Source organism: Pseudophryne corroboree, chromosome 6 (genome assembly GCF_028390025.1).
Source record: "Pseudophryne corroboree isolate aPseCor3 chromosome 6, aPseCor3.hap2, whole genome shotgun sequence".
Taxonomy (NCBI): Eukaryota; Metazoa; Chordata; class Amphibia; order Anura; family Myobatrachidae; genus Pseudophryne; species Pseudophryne corroboree.
The window spans coordinates 141778309-141801076 of record NC_086449.1 but is presented as its reverse complement, the minus strand read 5'-3'; the positions used below and the strand labels follow the sequence as shown (position 1 = coordinate 141801076).

The window sequence follows — 22768 nt, the reverse complement described above, 5'->3', positions numbered from 1 at the left end:
TCTTTCTTTCTTTCTTTCTCATCATTATTACTATATTGAAATTTTTTGTTTATCTTTTTTTATTATTTTTTTTTCTCATATAAACTGGAATTGGGAGCCCACATTCAGGCTTCAACTGAGCATGGTTTATGCATGTACAGAGACTTCTAGGTCTGGCTAGCTGCTAGCACCCCTCCTCCTCCTAACTAACAGCAAATTGCAGCAATAACTAATTTAATTGCGCCAGTGAAACCATGTTTGTTATCACCTTATATTAGTAATGAATCCCTTTGTACATGCACCAGTCATTTTAGGCGTTGTGTGATCTCATTGGATAACACCATCCCTCTCTTATTAAAAGGTCAAGCAGGCTCCAAGATTTGATTTGACACCTGTATTCTATATTATTTTTTCCCCAGTCCTGCTGTATACACAATAACCTGCAGCCCTATGTCTCCCTGCAGAGTACAAGCTTGTGTCGCAGAGACCATCATCTGAATCACAGCGACAAAGAATGGGTGAGGCCAACTTGGATTAAAAGTTTATTGTTATTTTAATATGGTGAAGTATAGACATGATAGATTTTCAAGCAAATTATCATCTTCATTTCCATTTATAAGTGTGATAGCTGCTTTATGAGTACTGGGCATCCTATGCTGCCCCACCTCAGCACCGCACCCTCCTCCCACTTCTTATATCCTATATAATTGGCCAGATCTGTCACTCTGTGACTGTGTGTATAACGCTGGGAGTGGCCAGGTGCTCTCATTGGGTTAGCAGCAGGTCTATCACACCCAGTCCACAGCTAATTGGTCGAGAAATGCCCTCACACACAGGTTACATCCAATGGGAGGCTCTGCCCTTTGACTGCTGTGTGTTCCCAGAGCAGGATTAACAATGCAGCTCCAGATCCACACCCCAAAATAGTCCCACGAGTACAGTGGCGTGGCCACACCCCTTTTCCTATACTTTCAATGGAAGTTTGGAGAGTCAAAATCAGTACAGACCATAAAAAAAGGTCCTGTACCTGCCAAAAAGGTCCAGCTGGAGGGTATGCCACTGGATCTGCAGCAAGTCTCTGTGCTGTAGATAGGGGGAAGAAAAACCCTTTTACTGCAGCGTCCTAACGGGATCATTCTGACCTGCAGTTCATCGCAGCGATCAGGTCAGAACTGCACCGCAGTGCGCCGGCGCATGGCTGTCATGCCTAGCAATCGCCTCTGCCTGAGGCAGAGGTGGTCGCTGGGCGGGAGGGGGCGGCACGGTGGTGTTTGGCCGCCATTTTGTGAGCACGTTGCGGCCAAAGTAGGCGTGGCCGGACCATGAGGGGTTGGCCCGCAGCGGCTGCGTGACGTCACACGCAGCTGCTGCGACCAGGGCAGCGACGAGTAACTCCCGGCCAGCCGCAGGAGCTGCACTGCCTGGGAGTTACTCTTCAAGTACAAAAGCATTGCCGCTGTGTGATGCTTATGTACCCGGGGGGCAGCCCGACATGCGGGGACGGGCTAGCCCCCGGCATGTCAGTGTAAGTGATCGTAGCTGTGCTAAATTTAGCACAGCTACGATCAGTTCGGAATGACCCCCTATGTCCTGCTACCAGACCGCCTGCCCCCTCCGGCATCAACAATCCCCACTCCCTAGCCACGGCGCAGGTGGAACAAAAGCTGCTGTGGCCTCTGACATAGATGTGTATGAAAGCGGCGCAGTGGAAGGTTTTCATAGTCCTCCCTGCGCCGCATACTCTCTGAGCCCCAGAGCCTCCTCCATCTCACAGAAGTGTCTCCCCGCCACAGCCGCGCCCAGATCCCCAGACGCGCCCCGAGATGTCTAATGTAATGGATAGAGTGGGTGATATCGTGGAGGGTAATGTCTGGACGCTGAATCGCTGTAAAAGGTGACAGTGCTGTGCAGTGCAGTGGGTGTGCAGTGTCACTGACACTGCACAGCACTCTCACCTTTTACATTGATTTAGCGAGTCGGTCAGTTCTGCCAGCCAGTCACTATTGTTAGGGCCGGTGTCCCAACGTGCCGCATCACAGGGAAGCAGACGCACTAAATAAACTACAGCTCCCAGCAGCCCTTAGCGCCGATGCATTCCGTTGCTAAGGCCTGCTGGGAGCTGTCGTTTATTGAGTGCATCTTCTTCCCTGTAATGCGGCGCGTTGGGACACCAGCGCTAACAATAGTGATTGGCTGCTGTGCGAGTCTCTGGGTGAGCCACTGCCAAAGGGAGGACAGCAGCCTAGCTGCTTCCAGGAGGAGAAGCAGGAGAAGCATTACCTGCCCCTCCCCCACTCGCAGTACCTCCGGGCCCCATCCGCAGCACCCGCACACCCCCATGGTGGCTTCGGACCCCCTCCCCCACCCGCAGCACCCTCCCCCACCCACCGCACCTCCCCCTTCCCCACCCGCTGCACCGCCACACCCGCGATGGCTCCGGACCCCCAACTGCGGCATCCGCCCCTCCCCCACCACCACACCAGACTCTCCCCCACCCCCGCAACCAACCCTCCCCCACCTGTACCACCCCCGGACCCCCTCCCCCATCCACATCTCCCCCGCACCGCCACTCCCCCAACCACAGCACCTACTAACTAGGTGATTCATCAGGCCGTGCATGCGCTATTCACGATGTTGCAAGGGACTATGACCCCTTAACCATCGCACGCCCTTTGTCCGTGCAATATTTAACCACTCACACAATTATGATTGGATGTAATACTCCATATAATACAAATATTGCACGCCACAAGGGTATGCAAGGGTTAAGGGGGCATAGCCCCTTACGACGGTGTGAAGAGCACCCGTAGGGCGCGATGAATCACCTAGTCTACTGTAAAGAGAAGGCAGGAAGGCATCTTCTCTTCTTGGGAGTGTGGTGCCAGGCAGTGACATCATAGACCAGATAAGCTGTCAGCGGCTGGGGCACGGTGGAGGGATGCCACATTAACTATAAAGGCACAATGTTTGTCACTATGTCACTCATCCAGTGTTTTAGACTCTCCCACCACCCTGGTGCAATGTGCAGCCGCCAAGGTCATCCCAGTGGTAGCAGTGGCCCAGTGAGGGGATGGTATGGCAGCAGTGGCATTTCTAGAGAGGGGACCTGTGTGCAGACTCCGTGTGTGGGCCTCCTCCTCTCCTGTAGCCGTCACCGCCGCTGCTAGCGCTCTCAGCGCTGAGACTCATGCGCAGGACTCAGAAAAATGGCCGTCGCTAGCAGCGGCGGTTACGGCTACAAGAGAGGAGGGTGCCCACACAGAGTCGCCGATGGATGCCGGAAAGGTAAGTATAGAAGAAATGGGTGTAGTGTGTGCGGTGTGGGCCCCCTCTGCACCCAGGGGCCCGTGTGCACCGCACACAGTGCACCCATTATAGATACGCCAGTGTACGGCAGGTATTTGTTACATGAATCAATAAGTACGTTTCCTGGCTGTTGCACATGCATTCAGACTTTCTTTACTAACATAAGTTTTTCAGGTTTTTTATTTCACAGAAGGGATGTCACCCCATTGGCTCTATTTTGCTAGATACAATCTATTGCAGAGTATATTTAGCGCCTTGTTGTACTTGCAGTCAAGGAAGTGCGGTGAGGTAAATGGTTGAGGAGGCACTGGCTAGTACCAGAGCCAGATTTACACACAATATATGAGCCCAATGGTTCACGTGGGCATTATACACAGGTGCAGCAGTATATACTGCTGGTAATTTGTTGAGTTTTGATCAGAGATGTGCGGACAAGATAGGAGGGGAGGCACTGCCTCACCTGTCATAGGGGTCTATTCATGAAGCTGTGATAAGTGTGGAGAAGTGAGCCAGTGGAGAAGTTGCTCGTGGCAAGCAATCAGCATTAAAGTAACATTTATCATTTGCATACTATACAACTGTACGCAGCAGCTGATTGGTTGCCATGGGCAACTTCTCCACAGGCTCACTTCTCCACTCTTTTCACTGCTTCATGAATAGACTCCAGAGACTTTTTACTCCAGAGATTTGACTATAAAAATTATTAGAATAATACAAAGAACATATTTTTAATATATTGTATTTTTCATATACTTTATATATAGTCAATACTCATCTTCAGTATTTCAGTGAGTCGATTGCAGTGTAAAGTGTATACACGTGTACACATTCATACAATCCTCAGGTTAACACTCCTGGTCAGCCTGCAGTGTGCTTGATGAGCAATGACCCCCTGTGACCTCCTGTGAGGCTGAGGCAGCAGCAAAAAGAGAGGGGGGGGGGGGGGGATTGCGGCTCCTCTATGGGGATCAGGAGGTTTCATGTGCAGCACATGAGACACAACCTTACAGTTCTGACCGTTGCAGAGCGTTACAAGCCATTTATCGGCTAATGCTCCTGCATAAGCACAGCGTACACACATTTACAATGGATGGGCCGAGGATTGTATAGATGTGTACCCACATTAAGAGGTAGATTTACTAAAGCTTCTAAAACAGAGAAGAGGAGGTATAGCAACCAATCAGATTCTTTCTATCATTTTCTAGAATGTAATAGAGAAATGACAAACAGAACCTGATTGGTTGCTATGGGCAAGTCCAACGCTTGCCTGTTTTAGGAGCCTTAGCAAATCTAACAGTAAGGGAAACATGTTTCAAACATTCTAAAGAGAGAAGCTGCCCATAGCAACCAACGAGCTTCTAGCTGCCATTTTATAGAATTTACTTGAGTCTGAGTTGCTATGAGTAACTGGTACGGGTATGTTAATGTATGTGTAATCTCTCTCAAATAATATCTCTATGATGAGTGTTGATTTCATCTGTCATCAGTTATATTCGGCAAGTTGGTATGTCTTCCCTGCTGCGTTGTTACAGTGTAATGTGTGTCTGACAGCAGATGCCGTTGTAATGTGGTCGCAGTTTCCTGCTACAGGTGTCTGAAATGTGCTAGATTTGCATTTGTTTGACCTTGCCAGTTGTACAGGTATTTTATTTAAATGAGATCAAGACAGGCTGATGCTTCACTGATACCAGCACCTAGTCCATACCTCCCAACATGACCCATTCCAGGAGGGACAAAATGCTCTCTACCTGGACTTCCCTCTTCATTTATGATTGCAATCACCTGTGTTGAAACACCTTTTTTTTATTATTATTATTATTATTATTATCCTTTATTTATATGGCGCCACAAGGGTTCCGCAGCGCCCAATTACAGAATACATAAACAAAAAATCAAACAGGAAAACAGTAACTTACAGTTGATGACAGTATAGGACAAGTACAGGGTAAATAAACTTAGTTACATCAGCAGATGACACTGGAATAAGTATCAGGTGGCAGAAGACTGCTGGATGTGGTGCAGTTGAAGGTTATTAAATTAAGAAAGAATAAGCACATGAGGGAAGAGGGCCCTGCTCGTGAGAGCTTACATTCTAAAGGGGAGGGGTAGACAGACAGGGGTGACACAGATTGGGTACATAGAGTGTAGAACAGAGGGTTAGGATGAGATTTGGCTGGGTTTGGTGAAGAAGTGGGTCTTGAGAGATCGTTTGAAGTTTTGTAGAGAGGTGGAGAGTCTTAGGGGGAGAGGTTGGGAATTCCAAAGAAGTGGTGCAGCACGTGAAAAATCTTGGAGGTAGGAGTGGGAGGAAGTAATCCGTAGGCAGGAGAGTCGGCGTGCATTAGCAGAGCGAAGAGGACGGGTGGGAGTGTAAAGCGAGATAAGATCAGTGATGTAGATGGGAGAGGAGTGGGTGAGGGCTTTGTAAGCGAGTGTGAGAAGTTTGAAATGGATTCTGAAAGGGAAGGGAAGCCAGTGAAGGTCTAGTAAGAGAGGAGAGGTGGACGTAGTGCGTTTGGTGAGGAAGATGAGCCGGGCAGCAGCATTGAGGATAGATTGGAGTGGAGAGAGGTATTTGTCAGGAATGCCAGTCAGGAGCAGATTACAGTAGTCCAGTCTTGAGATGACCAGTGAGTGGATAAGAGTCTTAGTAGCATCCTGGGTCAGAAAGGGTCTGATCCTGGAAATATTTTTTAGATGAAAACGGCAGGTTTGTGAGAGGTGCTGAATGTGTGGTTTGAAGGAGAGGGAGGAGTCAAGGATTACTCCAAGACAGCGCACTTGTGGGCTAGAGGAGATAGTAGTGCCATCAATAGATAATGAGATTGTAGGAGGTGAGGTAATGCGGGAGGGAGGAAAGATGATCAGCTCTGTCTTAGACATGTTAAGTCTAAGAAAACGCTGGGACATCCAGGAAGAGGTAGCAGAGAGACAGCTGGAGATGCGAGTGAGGAGAGCAGGGGAGAGGTCTGGAGAGGAAATATAGATTTGGGTGTCATCAGCATAGAGATGATATTGAAAACCAAAAGAACTAATGAGCTTACCTAGTGAGGACGTATAGAGAGAGAAGAGAAGAGGACCAAGGACAGAACCTTGGGGTACCCCTACAGTTAGTGGAAGTGAGGGGGAGGTGGAGTCATGAGAAGAGACAGAGAATGAACAGTCAGAGAGGTAGGAAGACAGCCAAGAGAGGGCAGTGTCACGCAGACCAATGGAGTGAAGAATTTGCAGTAGGAGAGGATGGTCCACAGTGTCAAAAGCAGCAGAGAGATCAAGTAGAATAAGTATAGAGTAGTGTCCCTTAGATTTAGCAGCATGGAGGTCATTGCATACTTTTGTAAGGGCAGTTTCAGTGGAGTGTAGAGGACGGAAGCCAGACTGGAATGGGTCAAGCAGTGAGTGTGAGGAAAGAAAGGAAGTAAGGCGGTTGTAGACAATACGCTCAAGGACTTTGGAGGCAAAAGGGAGGAGAGAGATGGGTCGGTAGTTGGAGAGAGTGTTTGGATCAAGTGTAGGTTTTTTAAGAATAGGAGAGATGAGTGCATGCTTGAAGGCAGAGGGGACAGTGCCTGATGAGAGGGACAGATTGAGAAGGTGGGAAAGATGGGAACAAGCAGAAGGAGAGAGGTAGCGGAGGAGGCGGGAGGGGATAGGGTCAAGTGGGGATGTGGTGAGGGGACAGGAACGAATGAGGGCCATGACTTCCTCTCCAGATGCATGGGAGAAAGATGTCAGAGTAGGTGCGAGGGATGGGGAGGGATGGTGAGGGATGGGAGAAAGCTGGTTACTGGTGGTCTGGTGTGATGTGATGTCCTGACGTATGGAGTCAATTTTGGATGTGAAGTAAGTGGCAAAGTCAAGAGCAGAGAGTGAGGAAGGGAGACGAGGTGGAGGTGGGCAGAGGAGTGAGTTGAGAGTGGCAAAGAGGCGCCGGGGGTTGGAAGACTGGGAGGAGATGAGGTTCATGAAGTAAGACTGTTTTGCAAGAGAAAGGGCAGCACTGAAGGATGAGAGCATAAGTTTGAAATGGAGGAAATCTGCCTTAGAGCGTGATTTCCTCCAGTGTCGCTCAGCAGTACGTGAGCATTTTTGCAGATATCTGGTGCATTTGGTGTGCCAGGGTTGAGGTGTTAATTTGCGAGGGTGAATAGTGGTTGGTGGAGCAACAGAGTCAAGAGCAGAAGTAAGGGATGCATTGTATGTGGAAGTGGCTTGTTCAGGGCATGAGAGAGAGAGAATAGGAGAGAGAAGTGAGTCAAACAGGGAGGAAAGGAATGTGGTGTCAATAGCTTCAATGTTACGCTTAGTGATGATAGCCTTGGGAGGTAGAGATGGGGAAGTCGAGAGTGATAGGTTAAAGGAGAGCAGGTGGTGGTCAGAGAGGGGAAATGGGGAGTTGGAAAAATCAGAAATATCACAGCGGTGAGTGAAGACCAGATCCAGTGAGCTCCCATTCACATGGGAGGGTGAGGAGGTCCACTGGGAGAGACCAAGTGAAGAGGTGAGGTTAAGGAGTTTAGAGGCAGGGGATTGTGTGGGGATGTCAATAGGGATGTTGAAATCGCCTAGGATAATGGAGGGAATGTCAGAAGAGAGGAAGTGAGGAAGCCAGGAAGCAAAGTTGTCGATGAATTTTGAAGCAGTACCAGGAGGCCGGTAAATGACAGCTACTCTAAGATGGACTGGTTGGAAGAGGCGTATGGCATGGACCTCAAATGTAGAGAATGTAAGGGATGGTTCTGGTGGTATGAGTTGGTAGGAGTAACTAGAAGGTAAAAGGACCCCAACACCACCCCCATGGCGACCCCCAGGTCGGGGTGTGTGTGTGAATGTGAGGCCCCCAGCGGAAAGAGCAGCAGGAGAAGTAGTGTCAGAGGGCGTAATCCAAGTTTCAGTAATGGCTAGTAGGTGTAGGGAGTTGGAAATGAAAAGGACATGAGTGGGGACCAGTTTGTTACAAACAGATCTGGCATTCCAGAGGCATTTATCAATTAAATCGTTCAACACAGGTGACACCAATCATATATTAAGAGCGAAGTCCAGGTAGAGAGCATTTTCCCTCCTGGAATGGGTCATGTTGGGAGGCATGACCTAGTCACAGAGACAGATGTTGTCCGACTGCTCCCAGGAAAGTGAAAACTGAGCACAAAGGTCTCTAGGTAAACGTGGGTCTGTGGCTTTGATGCAGTTGTGTCTGCATAGTAGATATGTTGCATCTAAGCTGGTGTCACATTTGTATTTTAGAAATAGCACATTTTAACTACAGCTCACATTAGCAATTTCTAGTACTCTCTTATGTGATTATTCTCTACCTGATAGAGGAAAGGGATTCCTTGGTGCTTCAATGGCTTTTTGCCACTTATGTGTGACAAGGAAAACATTTTACATTCATTTCTGTTGACCTGTATTTCAGCATTTTCTCCCATCTGCTAGGTGAAAATGATACATGCAGGATTTGTGAGCGTTACTAAACATCTGGTGTGCCAGTAAAGAGAAGATCCCTTAAGTTGGGTACACACTGGGCAATATATTGTCCGTTCAATTGAATGGATGATATATCGCAAACGGGTCAGCGGGTGTGTACACCCGATATGCGTCTAAACTGACATATTGTGTCATTCCTGTAGCACAGCTGATACCAACATATCGATCAAAGGGACGATATATAGTGAGCGAATCGGTGGGTGTGTATACCTGATATGTCTCGGCTATGCTGCATGGACAATGTGATATGCCTGTGAATGACGTAGTTCACAGGCATATCGGGTGTTCACACCTGCCAACCCGCTCGCGATTGTTAGGGTCTCCTGCCCTGTGCTGCCACGTCGTCATGGCAACCGGGAGACAAGTGCTAGCGGAGTAACCTGAGCGCAGCTGATACTCCGGTTCGGGTCTTTTGCTGTGCAGTGGTTACAGGTTCTGTGCACGGCAGGGGATCCGGTGCTGGTTTTTGTGCTCACAGTCTGTGAGGTCTGAGTGGGGCGTGGACAGCACCTGCAATATAAACACTCTTCTCAGGTTAAGCAGATGCTGCTGAATATTTGTTGGTTAGTTAGTTCCTGAAAGTTAGCCAGTACTGTGTAGCTTTGTATTTTTTGTTGCTTACTACAAATAGGCCTGGGGATTTGGTACTACACTCTGCCAATCCAGACCTAGCAGTAAGACTGGAGTCAGTCGTTTAACTTGCTGGGGTTCTTTTGCTACTCTGTGAACTTAGCAAGTTTGCGGCTGTATTCTCAGACTTGCCTGCCTAAATCCTTTCTCACTGTGCAAGGTTTTCAGGTGTCAGTTTAGTGGCAGTAAACTGAACCTGTGCACTGCAAGTGAGAATTAGGATTGTGGAGACTTTCCTTGTGTCTATCATTCCATCTCTGACCAAGGAGTTTACTGCCACACCTGTTGGTAACCCTTTAGGGTTTTGCTGTTGCCCTTAGCAACAGCATTTCGGGTTCTCTACGTATTAAAACACAACATCTTGCTTTTTCCATCTGAGCATTCCTAATACTAGGGAGACACCCAGTTTCTTAGCCTCTGGGCTTCTCTGTTCACTTTGTGTTTATTTTGTTACCCTATCACCTTCTGTGTACGTAATGTCATATTCCCCAGTCTGTCTGTGAGTTCATTTGTTTTGCATCCCTATCTGTTCAGACACCAGTACATTCCTGCAGGCACTGGTGTGCATAACAGTTCAGACACCAGTACATTCCTGCAGGGACTGGTGTGTATAACAGCGATATATCGTCCGTTCGATCGATTTATCGTCCAGTGTGCGAACAGTTTAAGGGATCTTCTCTTTGCCGGCACATCGGCTGTTTCCACAGTTGGTAATCCCAGCAAGGCTGTGTGTACAGGCCGCTGACCGCCCTTAGACCGCCAGCAGGGACTGATGTCACAACTGTGCAGCCAAATTCAACTGCTTGCCCATCTGTGATGTCAGGACTAACCTATAAGGAGCCAAACGGTAAGAGGGTAAGAGTATATACGTACTTACCTGAATCAGCTGCTTGGTCAGCCCGACAGCGGTTTGGCAGATAGATCTGCCAGGTGTGTAGACAGCATTAGACTTGTGGTATGAATTAACAGCAAATATCTGCACTGCTTTAAAAGGCTGGTGTGATAGCAGCCTAAGCAAAGAAAGTGAACAATTCTGCCTGTACAGAATTTCTGTAGGCGACTGAATACTGAATTGGAAGATTCTGTAATGGGGCTAAAGTAAACTCTATCTGTATATGTTACATTGTATATATATATATATATATATATATATACAGTATATATAATATATGTGTGCGTGTGTGTATATATAAATATATATACATATATTTATATATATATATATTTTTTAAATAAATGTAAACATTGTAGGTAACATTTATGAAACGGATGCACAAGTAAATTTCTTTATTCTATAGCAACTAATCAGATAAATTGTTATCATTTTCTAAACTGGAATAGGAAAAAATGACCGTATCTGATTGGTTGATATGGTTTACAATAACTTCAGCAACACCTATTTTTGCGGATATCACAAAACGCTGCTCTCATCTCTCACTCCAAGGCAGATCCTGGTGTTTTCAGTGATAGAACACGGAGAGGTCTCCAAATGAATAGTCCTTCTTCGGTGCTGAGGAGCACAAATCCCATCAATTGGAGGGCTGTTAATGGCAGAGCTTGGGCCATGGTGGGGTAAGGCTGAAATTGGCCAAAATCCAGCCCAGCGACGGAAGAAAAAACGGCAACAACTGTAAATATAAAAGAGATCGTTAACTTGGCTTAGAAGTGGACTAAGAAATCTGACTCTTGATTTTAGAACTAATGCCTGTCTATTGTTTTTCTCTATCTCAGTGGTGGGAGGAATTGGTTGGACTGTTTTCCGCCTGCAGCATACACCCTTGCCCTCACTGCACAAGACAGAGATTGGACAGTAAGCATTGAAACGCTGAAAAGGTATAAAACTAGTATTTGCTGATTATTCCCGAGTGCCGCTGCCTAGAGTTTATATAAATAAATATATATATATATATATATATATATATATATACATCAAACAACGTCCCGGCACTCAGGTGGACCATGTAGTTACTTGCTGGGGTGCCCTCCTGGTGACTGCATGTCACTCTATATACAGCAGCTGTTTGGCCCTGAGGACAGGGTTCATCCCCGAAACATGTCGGCTTGAATGGTTAACACTGCATTAAGTATCCTGTCCAAGTCTGATGGCTGATGAGTGCCGCCGCCATCCACCGTATATAAATATATATATATATTATATCTGTTTGCAGCCTTGACGGCCCCAACTGTTTACTTGCCCTTTTTACGTCAATAAAATACAGATTGTACTATAAATAAATAAATAAATATATATATATATGCACACAATAAAACACAAGCTGACTTGGTTGTCAGCCCTTTGCTGTGCCTATAGATATTTTTTGTCTTTTTGTCTCTGTGTGTTTGGCCAGCCCTGATCTGGGAGTTCCATATAAGCGACTTATAAACAGTATGAAAGTGCAGAAATAGCAGGCTCAGATGTGCTCACCGTGCATGCGGCAGCCGCTCCCGGAAGCCCTCGGTACAGCAGATGACCAGCAGGGGGCTGACACAGCTGTGAGCATATCCCATGCAGATAGCAGCTTGATTGAGGTAGAAAGTAGAGCTTGAAGGAGGCCCAGTGGAGAACAGATTTACAAGCTGCACTGCATGGAAAGGAGCCCAGCAGAACAGAAAAGCAGCGACGATAGCCAGAGCCATTCGGGTGACCCTGCGGCTACGCTGAGATGGAGCCCTTTGGACTCTCCTCATAACCCGAGAAAGGTGGTGGAGGGTGAGGGAGTACAGCACTACAATAACTGACAGAGGCAGGAGGAATGTCAGGAGACTGTGCATCAGCGTGTACCAATAGAGGGATGGGGGCGCTCCAGGAAGATCCAGTACACACAGAGCCACACCTTCTCCCCATCGTACTCCGGAGTACAGAAGTGCAGGGGTACTGAGGAGGAGCGAGCATAGCCACACACACCCTGTCACTATCCATGTACATCGCACACTCCGTCGTTGGCCCATGGTGGAGGAGTGCACGACTGCCACATATCTGCCAAGAGACAAAGGAAAGCATACAGTATCATTAGATGCCTGTCCCAGTCACAGAACCAGGTCATGCAGTCAGTTGTTTAAACAACTTAATATTAAAATGTTAATTATCGCATTCTTGCAGAGTTTTTACAACCTGGCAATGTCTGTCAGAGCAGAGGTGCTGTGAATTGTGTTATTGCCCACCCTACTGTATAACGCCCTCCCTACTGTATAATGCCCTCCCTACTGTATAATGCCCTCCCTACTGTATAGCACCATCCCTACTGTATAATGCCCTCTCTCCTGTATAACACCATCCCTACTGTATAATGCCCTCTCTCCTGTATAACACTCTCTCTCCTGTATAACACCATACCTACTGTATAATGCCCTCTCTCCTGTATAACACCCACTCTCCTGTATAACACCCTACATACTTTATAATGCCCTACCTACTGTATAACGCCCTCCCTCCTGTATAACACCCTCCCTACTTTATAATGCCTTCCCTGCCGTATAGTGCCCTCCCTACTGTATAACGCCCTACCTATTTTATAATGCCCTCTCTACTTTATAATGCTCTCCCTACTTTATAATGCCCTTCTTACCGTATAATGCCCTCCCTACTGTATAATGCCCTCCCTACTTTCTAACTCCCTTCCTACCATATAATGCCCTTCCTTTTGTATAATGCCCTCCCTACTGTATAATTCCATGCAGTGCTGTAACTAGGTATTTTAGAGCTGTGTGCAAGAAACGGCATTGGCGCACCCCACCTCCTCTATGCAAGACAGGTGCAGTGTGCGCCTCAGGTGCTTGAAAAATATATAGGGGTGTGGCTTCACGGGAAGGGGCGTGGCCACAAAATAATACCAATTCATACTACGGTGCACAGTAGTCTCCATTATTCAAATTACGCTGCAGAGTAGCGTCACTACACCAGGTAGAGCCCCTTTTACACATTATGGCAGACAGTGTCCCCCTTTTTACACATTGCGGCAGACAGCGTCCCCCTTTTTACACATTACGGCAGACAGCGTCCCCCTTTTTACACAGTACGGCAGGCAGCGTCCCCCTTTTTACACAGTACGGCAGACAGCGTCCCCCTTTTTACACATTATGGCAGATAGTCACCCTTTTTACACATTACGGCAGACTGTGTCCCCATTTTTACACATTACGGCAGACTGCGTCCCCTTTTTACACATTATGGCAGACAGTCCCCCTTTTTACACATTGCGGCAGACAGCGTCCCCCTTTTTACACATTGCTGCTGACAGCGTCCCCCTTTTTACACATTATGGCAGACTGCGTCCACCTTTTTACACATTGCGGCAGACAGCATCTCCCTTTTTACACATTACAGCAGACAGCGTCCCCCTTTTTACACATTGCGGCAGACAGCGTCCCCCTTTTTACACATTACGGCAGACTGCGTCTCCCTTTTTACACAGAATAGAAAGAGAGAGAGAGGACTTACCATCTCTCCGCGCTGGCAGTCAGGCTCCTCGGTGCTGGCAGATGATCAGATCCCGGGCAGCCACAGGGGAGAAGGAGGAGGAGGGAGTGGGACTGGAGCCGCAGCAGCGCTATGTAATTGCCGGTGGTGCCGCTGCAGCCGTCCCCTCTAATTCCACATTGGCTTCCCGACGCCGCTGTGAATGCTGGGAAGCGCATCCCAGCATTCACAGCAGCGCTGGGCAGCCAATGTGGAAGGAGAGAGGACTGCTGCAGCGGCGCCACCACCAAATACATAGCGCTGCTGTGGCTCCAGTCCCCCTCCCTCCTCCTCCTTCTCATCTGCCTCCGGCGCTGCTGCTCTCCTCCCCTGCCTCCGGACCGGCTACTCCAGCGTGGCGCACACAGCAGAGGCAGCTTGTAATGAGTCAATTTGACTCATTACAAGCCGCTGGCCGTTGCGCCCTCAGGGCAACTGCGCTGTGTGCCAGGCACACCTGGCACACACGTAGTTACGGCGCTGATTCCACGACTTGTCACAAATCTCATCATTGTGCCACTGGACCACTCACTTCTCCAGGAAGTGGGCAGAGACGAGAGGCTGGTCTACTTTCTTGGAGGTCCAGGAAAATACCACAAAATTAGGGCATCTTCCAGACATTCTGGGAGAGCAGACAGCTCGCAAGAGCAGGGCCTTCTCCCGTCACATGCCTTTCCTTCTCTTACTTACACTGTCTTATACTCAATACTCCCTTTGATGACACCTAACCCCTGGTTTCCTGTATATACCTTGTACTTGTCCTATATTGTCTCAAACTGTGCTGTTTTTTTCTCCTTCATCATGTGGGAGACGCTGCGCACTTACTAAGGGGTTAGAGTGTGTGGTATGGATCTTGGCAGAGATTCTATTAAAAGAGAGTCCTCCCCCCTCCAACCCCTCCCATCTACAGTCTCTCCACAGATCCAGCCCCAGTTTTAGTTTTGTGCCTTGGAGGACAGGCACAGTTTTCCTTTGCTGCTAGTTTTTAGACAGGTTTTAGTTTCATATTGGTTTTCAAGTATGCTTAGTCCTTGTACACAGGCGACAAGCATGTTGTGAGTGAGTATAGATAGATAGATAGACAGATAGATAAGTGGCTGTGCGCCTTGTTTCTCAATAACCCTGCCTCCAGAAAGTCACCATGCCAGCGGCCTCTGGGGCTTTCTGTCACCAGACACAGCACTGAGGAGGTGACTATTACAGGTAGGACAGACAACCTGCTCTTGCAGCGTTTGGTCATGTCCCTTCACTAATTTTCTCCCTCAGAGTCTCTGGACCAATCAGGAGTCTTCGCTTCAGATCAATATTCTGGAATTGAGAGCGATAAGATATGCACTACTCCAGGTGCAGCTTCTGGCCCAAGGTCATCCCGTACGCATTCCAATAGACAACGCCACCACAGTGGCATACATCAACAAGCAGGGTGGAACTTGGAGTTGGAGAGCCATGAGAGAGGTATCATATATCCTCATCTGGGCAGTGTCCTAGATTCCAGCCATTTCTGCAGTCCACATTCCGGAAGTGGAAATTTGGGAAGCGGATTTACTCAGCCGCCACACGATTCATCCAGGCGAATGGGAACTTCATCAGGACGTGTTCCTCTCGCTAGTGTCTCGGTGGGGAAATCCCGACATCGCCCTCATGGCATTCTGTCTCAACAAGAAACTGCATCAGTCCGGGTCTCGATCGCAAGATCCTCAGGCTTCGTTGGTCGATGCCATGACAGCTCCTTGGAGGTTTCGGCTGGGTTATGTGTTTCCCCCAATCCCCCGATCTCGCGGCTACTTCAACGAATTAAATCAGAGGGTCTTCCAGTCATTCTCATCCTGCCAGATTGGCCTCAGCGCCAATGGTACACTCTTCTACGCAGCATGGTGACTGAGGAGCCTTATCATCTACCACTGCATCCGGATCTTCTTCTTCAAGGACCTTGTCACCACCACGATTTACCTCAACTGGCTTTGATGGCATGGTTCTTGAATCCCGCATCTTAAGATCAAAGGGTTTCTCTCGTGATGCAGCGAAGACGATGCTCCAGGCTAGGAAGCCAGTCACGTTGCAAATTTATCACAGTGTGTATCTACATAGCTTGGTGTGAACAACGGAAAGTTGCTCCTGGAATTCTTCGTGTGTCGCGTCTTTTGTCTTTCCTTCAGGACAACGTGACGAAGGGACTTCGCCTTTCATCACTTAAGGGTCAGGTTTCGGCCTTGTCCGTTCTATTTCAGAAGAGATTGGCTACTTTCCCAGAAGTCCAGACATTTCTCTATGGTGTTTTGAGGATTCAACCTCCTTATGTTCCCCAGTTCCTCCACGGAACTTAAATTTGGTTTTTACTGCTCTCCAGAAGCCTCCCTTTGAACATCTGGACTCGGTTGAGTTATGTTTTCTCACTCTAAAAAGGTAGTTTTCCTTTTGGCTATTGCTTCAGCTTGGCAAGTTTCCGAGTTGGCAGCACTTTCTTGCAGGCCACCCTAGTTAGTGTTACATGAGGATCGGGTGGTTTTGCATACTAAGCTCTCGTTTCTGCCAAAGGTGGTTTCTAACGACATTGTTCTTCCTGCCTTTGGTTCCAATTTAGCTGCTGAAGATCGACACAGCGTTATTGGATGTAGTTCGGGCTTTATGCATTTATCTTTCCCAGATGGAAGCTATTAGTTCTGGTTGATGCTCCTAAGCGGGGTTGGCCGGCCTCCAAGAATATGGTGGCTCGTTGGGTCACGTCCACTATTTGTCAGGCTTATGTTTAATCTACTGTTCCAGTTTCTGTTCCACTATGGGCTCACATCGACTTGAGCTGTTGGTGCTTCCTGAGCAGTTAGCGGGGGTGCTTCTGTTGGGCAACTCTGCAGAGTGGCAACCTGGTCGTCCGTGCATACCTTCACAAAGTTCTACCGTTTCCATTCGTTTGGTATGGAGACTGCCTCTGTTGGGCAAACTATTTTGTAGGCAGCTTTGCCGACCATTTCTCCCTCCTCTTGTTAGCTTGCTTTGGAATATCCCCTTAGTAAGTGCGCAGCGTCCCCCAGATTGATGAAGGAGAAAATAGGATTTTAATTAACTAACGGTAAATCCTTTTCTCGTAGTCAGTAGAGGATACTGGGGTGCACATTAGTACCATTAGGAGCCATGGGCACTTTAAGAAATCAACAGTGTGCACTGGCTCCTCCCTCTATGCCCCTCCTACCAGACTCAGTCTAGAAACTGTGCCCGAGGAGATGGACATATCTTGAGAAAAGGATTCAGAAAGGATAGTGGTGAGATTCGAACCAGCACACACAAACAAGATGAAAATCATGTTAACCCAACATGAACAGGAACAGCAACAGCTGAACCAACAACAATACTTAACCAAGTAACCATGCAGGAAACACGAAGCACTGGGCGGGCGCCCAGTTTCCTCTACGGACTACAAGAAAGGATTTACCGGTAGGTAATTCAAATCCTATTTTCTCTTACGTCCTAGAGGATACTGGGGTCCACATTAGTACCATGGGGATGTACCAAAGCTCCCAAACCGGGTGGGAGAGTGCTGAGGTTCCAGCAAAACTGATTGACCAAACTGAAGGTCCTCAGAGGCCAAAGTATCGAACTTGTAGAACTTAGTAAACGTGTTCGAACCAGACCAAGTTGGCGCTCGGCAGAGCTGTAAGGCTGAGACACCCCGGGCAGCTACCCAGAAAGAACCCACCGACCGAGTAGAGTGGGCATGAACAGATTTAGGCACCAGCAAACCTGCTGTAGAGTAAGCATGCTGGATAGTTAGCGTGCTCCAGCAAGCAATAGACTACTTCGAAGTAGGACACCCAATTTTCTTGGGCTCATAAAGCACAAACAGCGAGTCGGATTTTCTGTGACAAGCTGTCCGTTTGACATAGATCTTTAAAGCCCGCACAACATCAAGGGACTTTGAAGTAGTAGAGGTGTCAGTAAGCATCGGTACCACAATAGGCTGGTTGATATGAAACTCAGACACCACTATTGGAAGAAACTGCTGACGAGTTCTGAGTTCAGCTCTATTTTCTTCAAAAATCAAATAGGGGCTCTTGTGAGACAACGCCCCCAATTCTGACACACGTCTTGCTGAAGCCAAGGCCAACAGTGTGATGGTCTTCCACGTAAGAAACTTTACATCAACCTCTTGTAAAGGCTCAAACCATTCAGATTGTAGAAACTGCAACACCACGTTGTGATCCCAAGGTACCGTGGGAGGTACAAAATGCGGCCGGATATGCAGAACACCTTTCAAGAATGTCTGAACCTCCGAAAGGGAAGCCAACTGTTTCTGGAAGAAAATGGATAAGGCCGAAATCTGGACTTTTACGGATCCTAGGCGTAGGCCCACGTCCACATCCAACTGCAGAAAAAGCAGAAAATGACCCATCTGAAATTCCACCGCAGGAAATTTCCTGATTTCACACCAAGAGACGTATTTTCTCCAAATCCGGTGGTAATGATTAGATGTTACTCCTTTTCTTGCTTCGATCAAGGTAGGAATTACCCTGTCCGGAATCCCTTTCCGGGCTAGAATTAGACGCTCAACTTCCATGCTGTCAAACATAGCTGCGGCAAGTCTTGATAGATGAATGGCCCCTGTTGCAGAAGATCCTCCCGAAGAGGTAGAGGCCACGGATCCTCCAGAAGCATTTCCAGTAGATCCGCATACCAAGCCCTTCTTGGCCAATCTGGAGCAATGAGAATTGCTTGAACCCTTTCCTTTTTTATCCTTTTGAGAATTCTTGGGATCAGTGGAAGTGGGGGAAAGACATACATCATCTGATAGACCCACGGAGTCACTAGAGCGTCCACCACCACTGCCTGTGGGTCTCTTGACCTGGAGCAATACCGCTGGAGCTTCTTGTGGATACGAGAGGCCATCATGTCGATCTGAGGAGTCCCCCACTGACGAGTTAAGCACCTGAACACCTCCGGGTGAAGGCCCCACTCTCCTGAGTGGAGGTCGTGTCTGCTTAGGAAGCCTGCTTTCAAGTTGTCCATGCCCGGAATGAAGACGCGGACAGCACCACCGCGTGTCTCTCTGCCCAGAGGAGGATCCTTGTCACCTCTGACATTGCTGCTCTGCTCTTCGTTCCGCCCTGTCGGTTTATGTACGTCAGCGCCGTCACATCATCCAACTGAATCTGGATGGCTCGATTGTGAAGAAGAGGTGATGCCTGCAGAAGGCCGTTGTATATGGCCCTTAGTTCCAGAGCGTTGATTGGAAGAATGGCTTCCTGACTTGACCATTTTCCTTGGAAGTGTTTCCCCTTGGTGACTGCTCCCCAACCTCTGAGGCTTGCGTCTGTGGTTAGCAGAATCCAATTTTGAATCCCGAACCTTCGGCCCTCCATCAGGTGAGAAGTCTGTAGCCACCACAGAAGAGAAATCCTGGCTTTTGGTGACAGATGTATCCTCTGGTGCATGTGTAGATGCGAGCCGGACCATTTGTCCAGCAGAAACAGCTGGAAGGACCTTGCGTGAAACATTCCGTACTGCAGTGCCTCATAAGAAGCTACCATCTTTCCCAGGAGGCGAATGCACAGATGTACCGATATCCGGGGCGGCTTTCTGGATGTCCCTTACCATTGATTGAATGACCAATGCCTTTTCTAGAGGAAGGAATACCTTCTGTACCTCCGCATCCAGTATCATCCCCAGGAACGGAAGCCTCCATGTTGGTTCCAGGTGAGATTTTGGCAGATTTAGAATCCACACGTGATCCTGGATTATTCGTGTGGAGAGGGAAATGCTATGTAACAACCTCTCCCTGGACGGCGCTTTTATCAGTCGTTCGTCCATGTACGGTATTATGTTCACTCTCTGCTTGCGAAGGAGAAACATAATTTCCAACATTACCTTGGTAAACTCCCTCGGAGCCGTGGATAGCCCAAAGGGCAGGGCCTGGAACTGGTAGTGACAGTCCCGTAACGCAAACCTTAGATAAGCCTGATGAGGTGGACAAATCGGAATATGAAGGTATGCATCCTTGATAATCAGAGACACCAGGAATTCTCCCTCTTCCAGACCTAAGATCACCACCCTCAGCGACTACATTTTACATTTGAACACCTGAAAATACGGGTTCTGTGACTTGAGGTTTAAAATGGGCCTCACCAAACCATCTGGTTTCGGTGGCACAAACAGGTTAGAATAGAAACCCTTGTTTTGTAGATGAAGAGGAACTGGAACAATGACCTGAGTCTGTACCAGTTTTTGAATTGCACTTTGTAAGGTCATACTTGCTTCTGGTGAAACTGGTAAGCCGGATCTAAAGAATCTGTGAGGTGGAATTTCCTGAAACTCCAGTCTGTAGCCCTGGATGATAAGATCTTTTACCCATGGATCCAGGCATGATGTGGTCCATACGTGACTGAAATATCGTAACCGGGCTCCCACCTGCCTGTTGACCAGGCAGTGCTGTGCACCGTCATGCTGAAGGCTTTGCGGAAGCAGAACTGAAGGTCTGATCCTGTGAGACTGTATTTGCAGGCTTTCTGGGCTTACCTCTATTTATTTTGAATGCAATAGAAGCACCTTTGGCCTTACCTTTAAATTTTGCTGTCCAAAAGGACTGCAAAGTAGGTGCAGAGTAGGATTTTCTAGCCGGGGGTGCTACGGAAGGAAGGTATGTAGACTTACCCGCCGTAGCCTTGGATAGCCACGTATCCAGTTCATCTCCAAAAAGGGCTTCACCTGTGAAAGGAAGGATTTCCACGCCTTTCCAGGAATCTGCATCCGCAGTCCAATGGCGTAGCTACAAGCCCCTGCATGCTGACACTGCCATGCTAGTTGAGCAATCCAATCTCATTTATTGCCTCCCCCATAAAGTTAGCAGAATCCTGTATATGCTGTAGGAGTAAAATAATCCCCCCCCCCCCCCTGGACAAGGTATCTAATCCATCAATTAGATTACCAGACCATTTTGCAATGGCCCTAGTGATGCGTGCACAAGCTATAATGGGTCTTTGGGCCACCCTCGCCACTGTGTACAGAGACTTGAGAGTGGTCTCAATCTTGCGGTCTGCAGCATCCTTCAACGAAGCTGCCCCAGGTAAAACTATTTTACGTGACAGCTTGGAAACCGAAGCATCCACTATCGGTGGGTTTTCCCATTTTTTTTTTCTGCCATCCTGAGGGAACGGAAAAGATGTAATTAACCTTTTTGGAATCTGAAAGTTCCTGTCAGGATTAACCCAAGTTGCTTCAAATAAGGGAATTTAATTCCTTAGAAGCAGGAAAAGTAGCAGAGGATTTCTTTTTCACATTAAAAAAGGATTCCTCCTCATCCTCTGACACCTTGTCAGGAATGTGTAAGACCTCTCTAATAGCTTCAATCAGGGCCTGTATTTCCTGGGCTAAAGCTGCATCTCCCCCCTCCCGAGTCCACCTCACCCTCCTCTGGGTCTGATACATCATCATCGGTGTCAGCTTGCATGATTTAGGCAGAGTACGCTTCTGTGGACAAATAGCAGGGGTCTGAGACGCCGGGATAACCACTGAATCTCTATTCATCAGGTCATCTACAGATTGCCTTAAATATTGCGTCTCCTTTTCATTTGGGGACAATTTGTTTGAAATATTTGAAATCATACCCTTTAATGAATCTATCCATACAGGTTCAGATCCACTAGCTTGAGAATATGTGCTACCCTGAGTACATGGCAGTGATCCCCCCGGTTGAGAAAAGCACTCCTTGAGTGCATGATACACACTCCTTTGACATAATAATATAAAAGAACACACACACACACACACACACACACACACACACACAGTGAGGAATAGGTTAAAAGCACAGTTAACCCACACAGAGCCCTTCTAGGGAGACACAGAATATTGGAGCCAGCCACACTGCGCCCCTATAGCTAAAGTATGTACTTAGCCAGGTCACAAACTGAGTAATCGGGGTAAAGGAAAAGGGTGGATATCTTCTGCACAAGTCAAAATGTATTAGCTTTCCTTTGGATGTAGTAAATACCCCATTAATACATGTATTATGGTTTGATTCACAACCTTATGTTGGGGGTGCTGCCATAGACAATATGATTGAAGGCAAAGTTAAGATAGTGAAGATTGTCTCTTTGTTGGCACACTGTATAAGGGCCCTCATTCCGAGTTGTTCGCTCGCAAGGCGAATGTAGCAGAGTTACACACGCTAAGCCTACGCCTACTGGGAGTGTATCTTAGCTTCTTAAAAGTGCGACCGATGTATTCGCAATATTGCGATCACAAACCTCGTAGCAGTTTTAGAGTAGCTTCAGACTTACTCTGCCTGTGCGATCAGTTCAGTGCTTGTCGTTCCTGGTTGACGTCACAAACACACCCAGCGTTCGCCCAGGCACTCCCACCGTTTCTCCGGCCACTCCTGCGTTTTTTCCGGAAACGGTAGCGTTTTCAGCCACACGCCCCTAAAACGCCGTGCTTCCGCCCAGTAACACCCATTTCCTGTCAATCACATTACGATCGCCGGAGCGATGAAAAAGCCGTGAGTAAAATTACTTTCTTCATAGCAAAGTTACTTGGCGCAGTCGCAGTGCGAACATTGCGCATGCGCAATAAGCGGATTTTCACTGCGATGCGATGAAAAATACCGAGCGAACAACTCGGAATGAGGGCCAAGATACAGAAGATTGTCTCTTTGTTGGTACACTGTATAAGATAGAGAAGATTGTCTCTTTGTTGGCACACTGTATAAGATAGAGGAGATTGTTTCTTTGTTGGTACACTGTATAAGATAGAGAAGATTGTCTCTTTGTTGGTACACTGTATAAGATAGAGAAGATTGTCTCTTTGTTGGCGCACAACAAAGAGACAATTTTCTCTATCTTATCATTGCTCACAAACTGAGTACCCTTAATAGGGCTCAGTACACCAGTTTTTTGCTCCCCCCCTTTTGCTATGACCCCCTGGTAC

The 22768-nt window shown here is 47.7% G+C and overlaps 1 protein-coding gene and 1 long non-coding RNA gene across 3 annotated transcripts in view; one reads left to right on the top strand and one right to left on the bottom strand.

Annotated features, from left to right (window-relative positions):
* The first annotated feature begins 334 nt into the window (after positions 1-334).
* LOC134935058 (uncharacterized) lies at positions 335-11654 on the top strand. Its single transcript, XR_010179869.1, has 3 exons — positions 335-497; positions 10844-11029; positions 11131-11654. It is a non-coding gene; the product is annotated as an uncharacterized LOC134935058 (long non-coding RNA).
* LOC134935056 (melanin-concentrating hormone receptor 1-like) overlaps positions 10672-22768 on the bottom strand; it is a 36546-nt gene continuing 24449 nt past the window's right edge. For both annotated transcript variants that reach the window (XM_063930361.1, XM_063930360.1), the window contains exons 3-4: positions 11825-12376; positions 10672-11027 (exon numbers count right to left, since the gene is read on the bottom strand). In XM_063930361.1, coding sequence (XP_063786431.1) covers positions 10811-11027; positions 11825-12376 — 769 coding nt within the window. In that variant the 3' untranslated portion in view covers positions 10672-10810. The remainder of the gene's footprint in view (positions 11028-11824; positions 12377-22768) is intronic.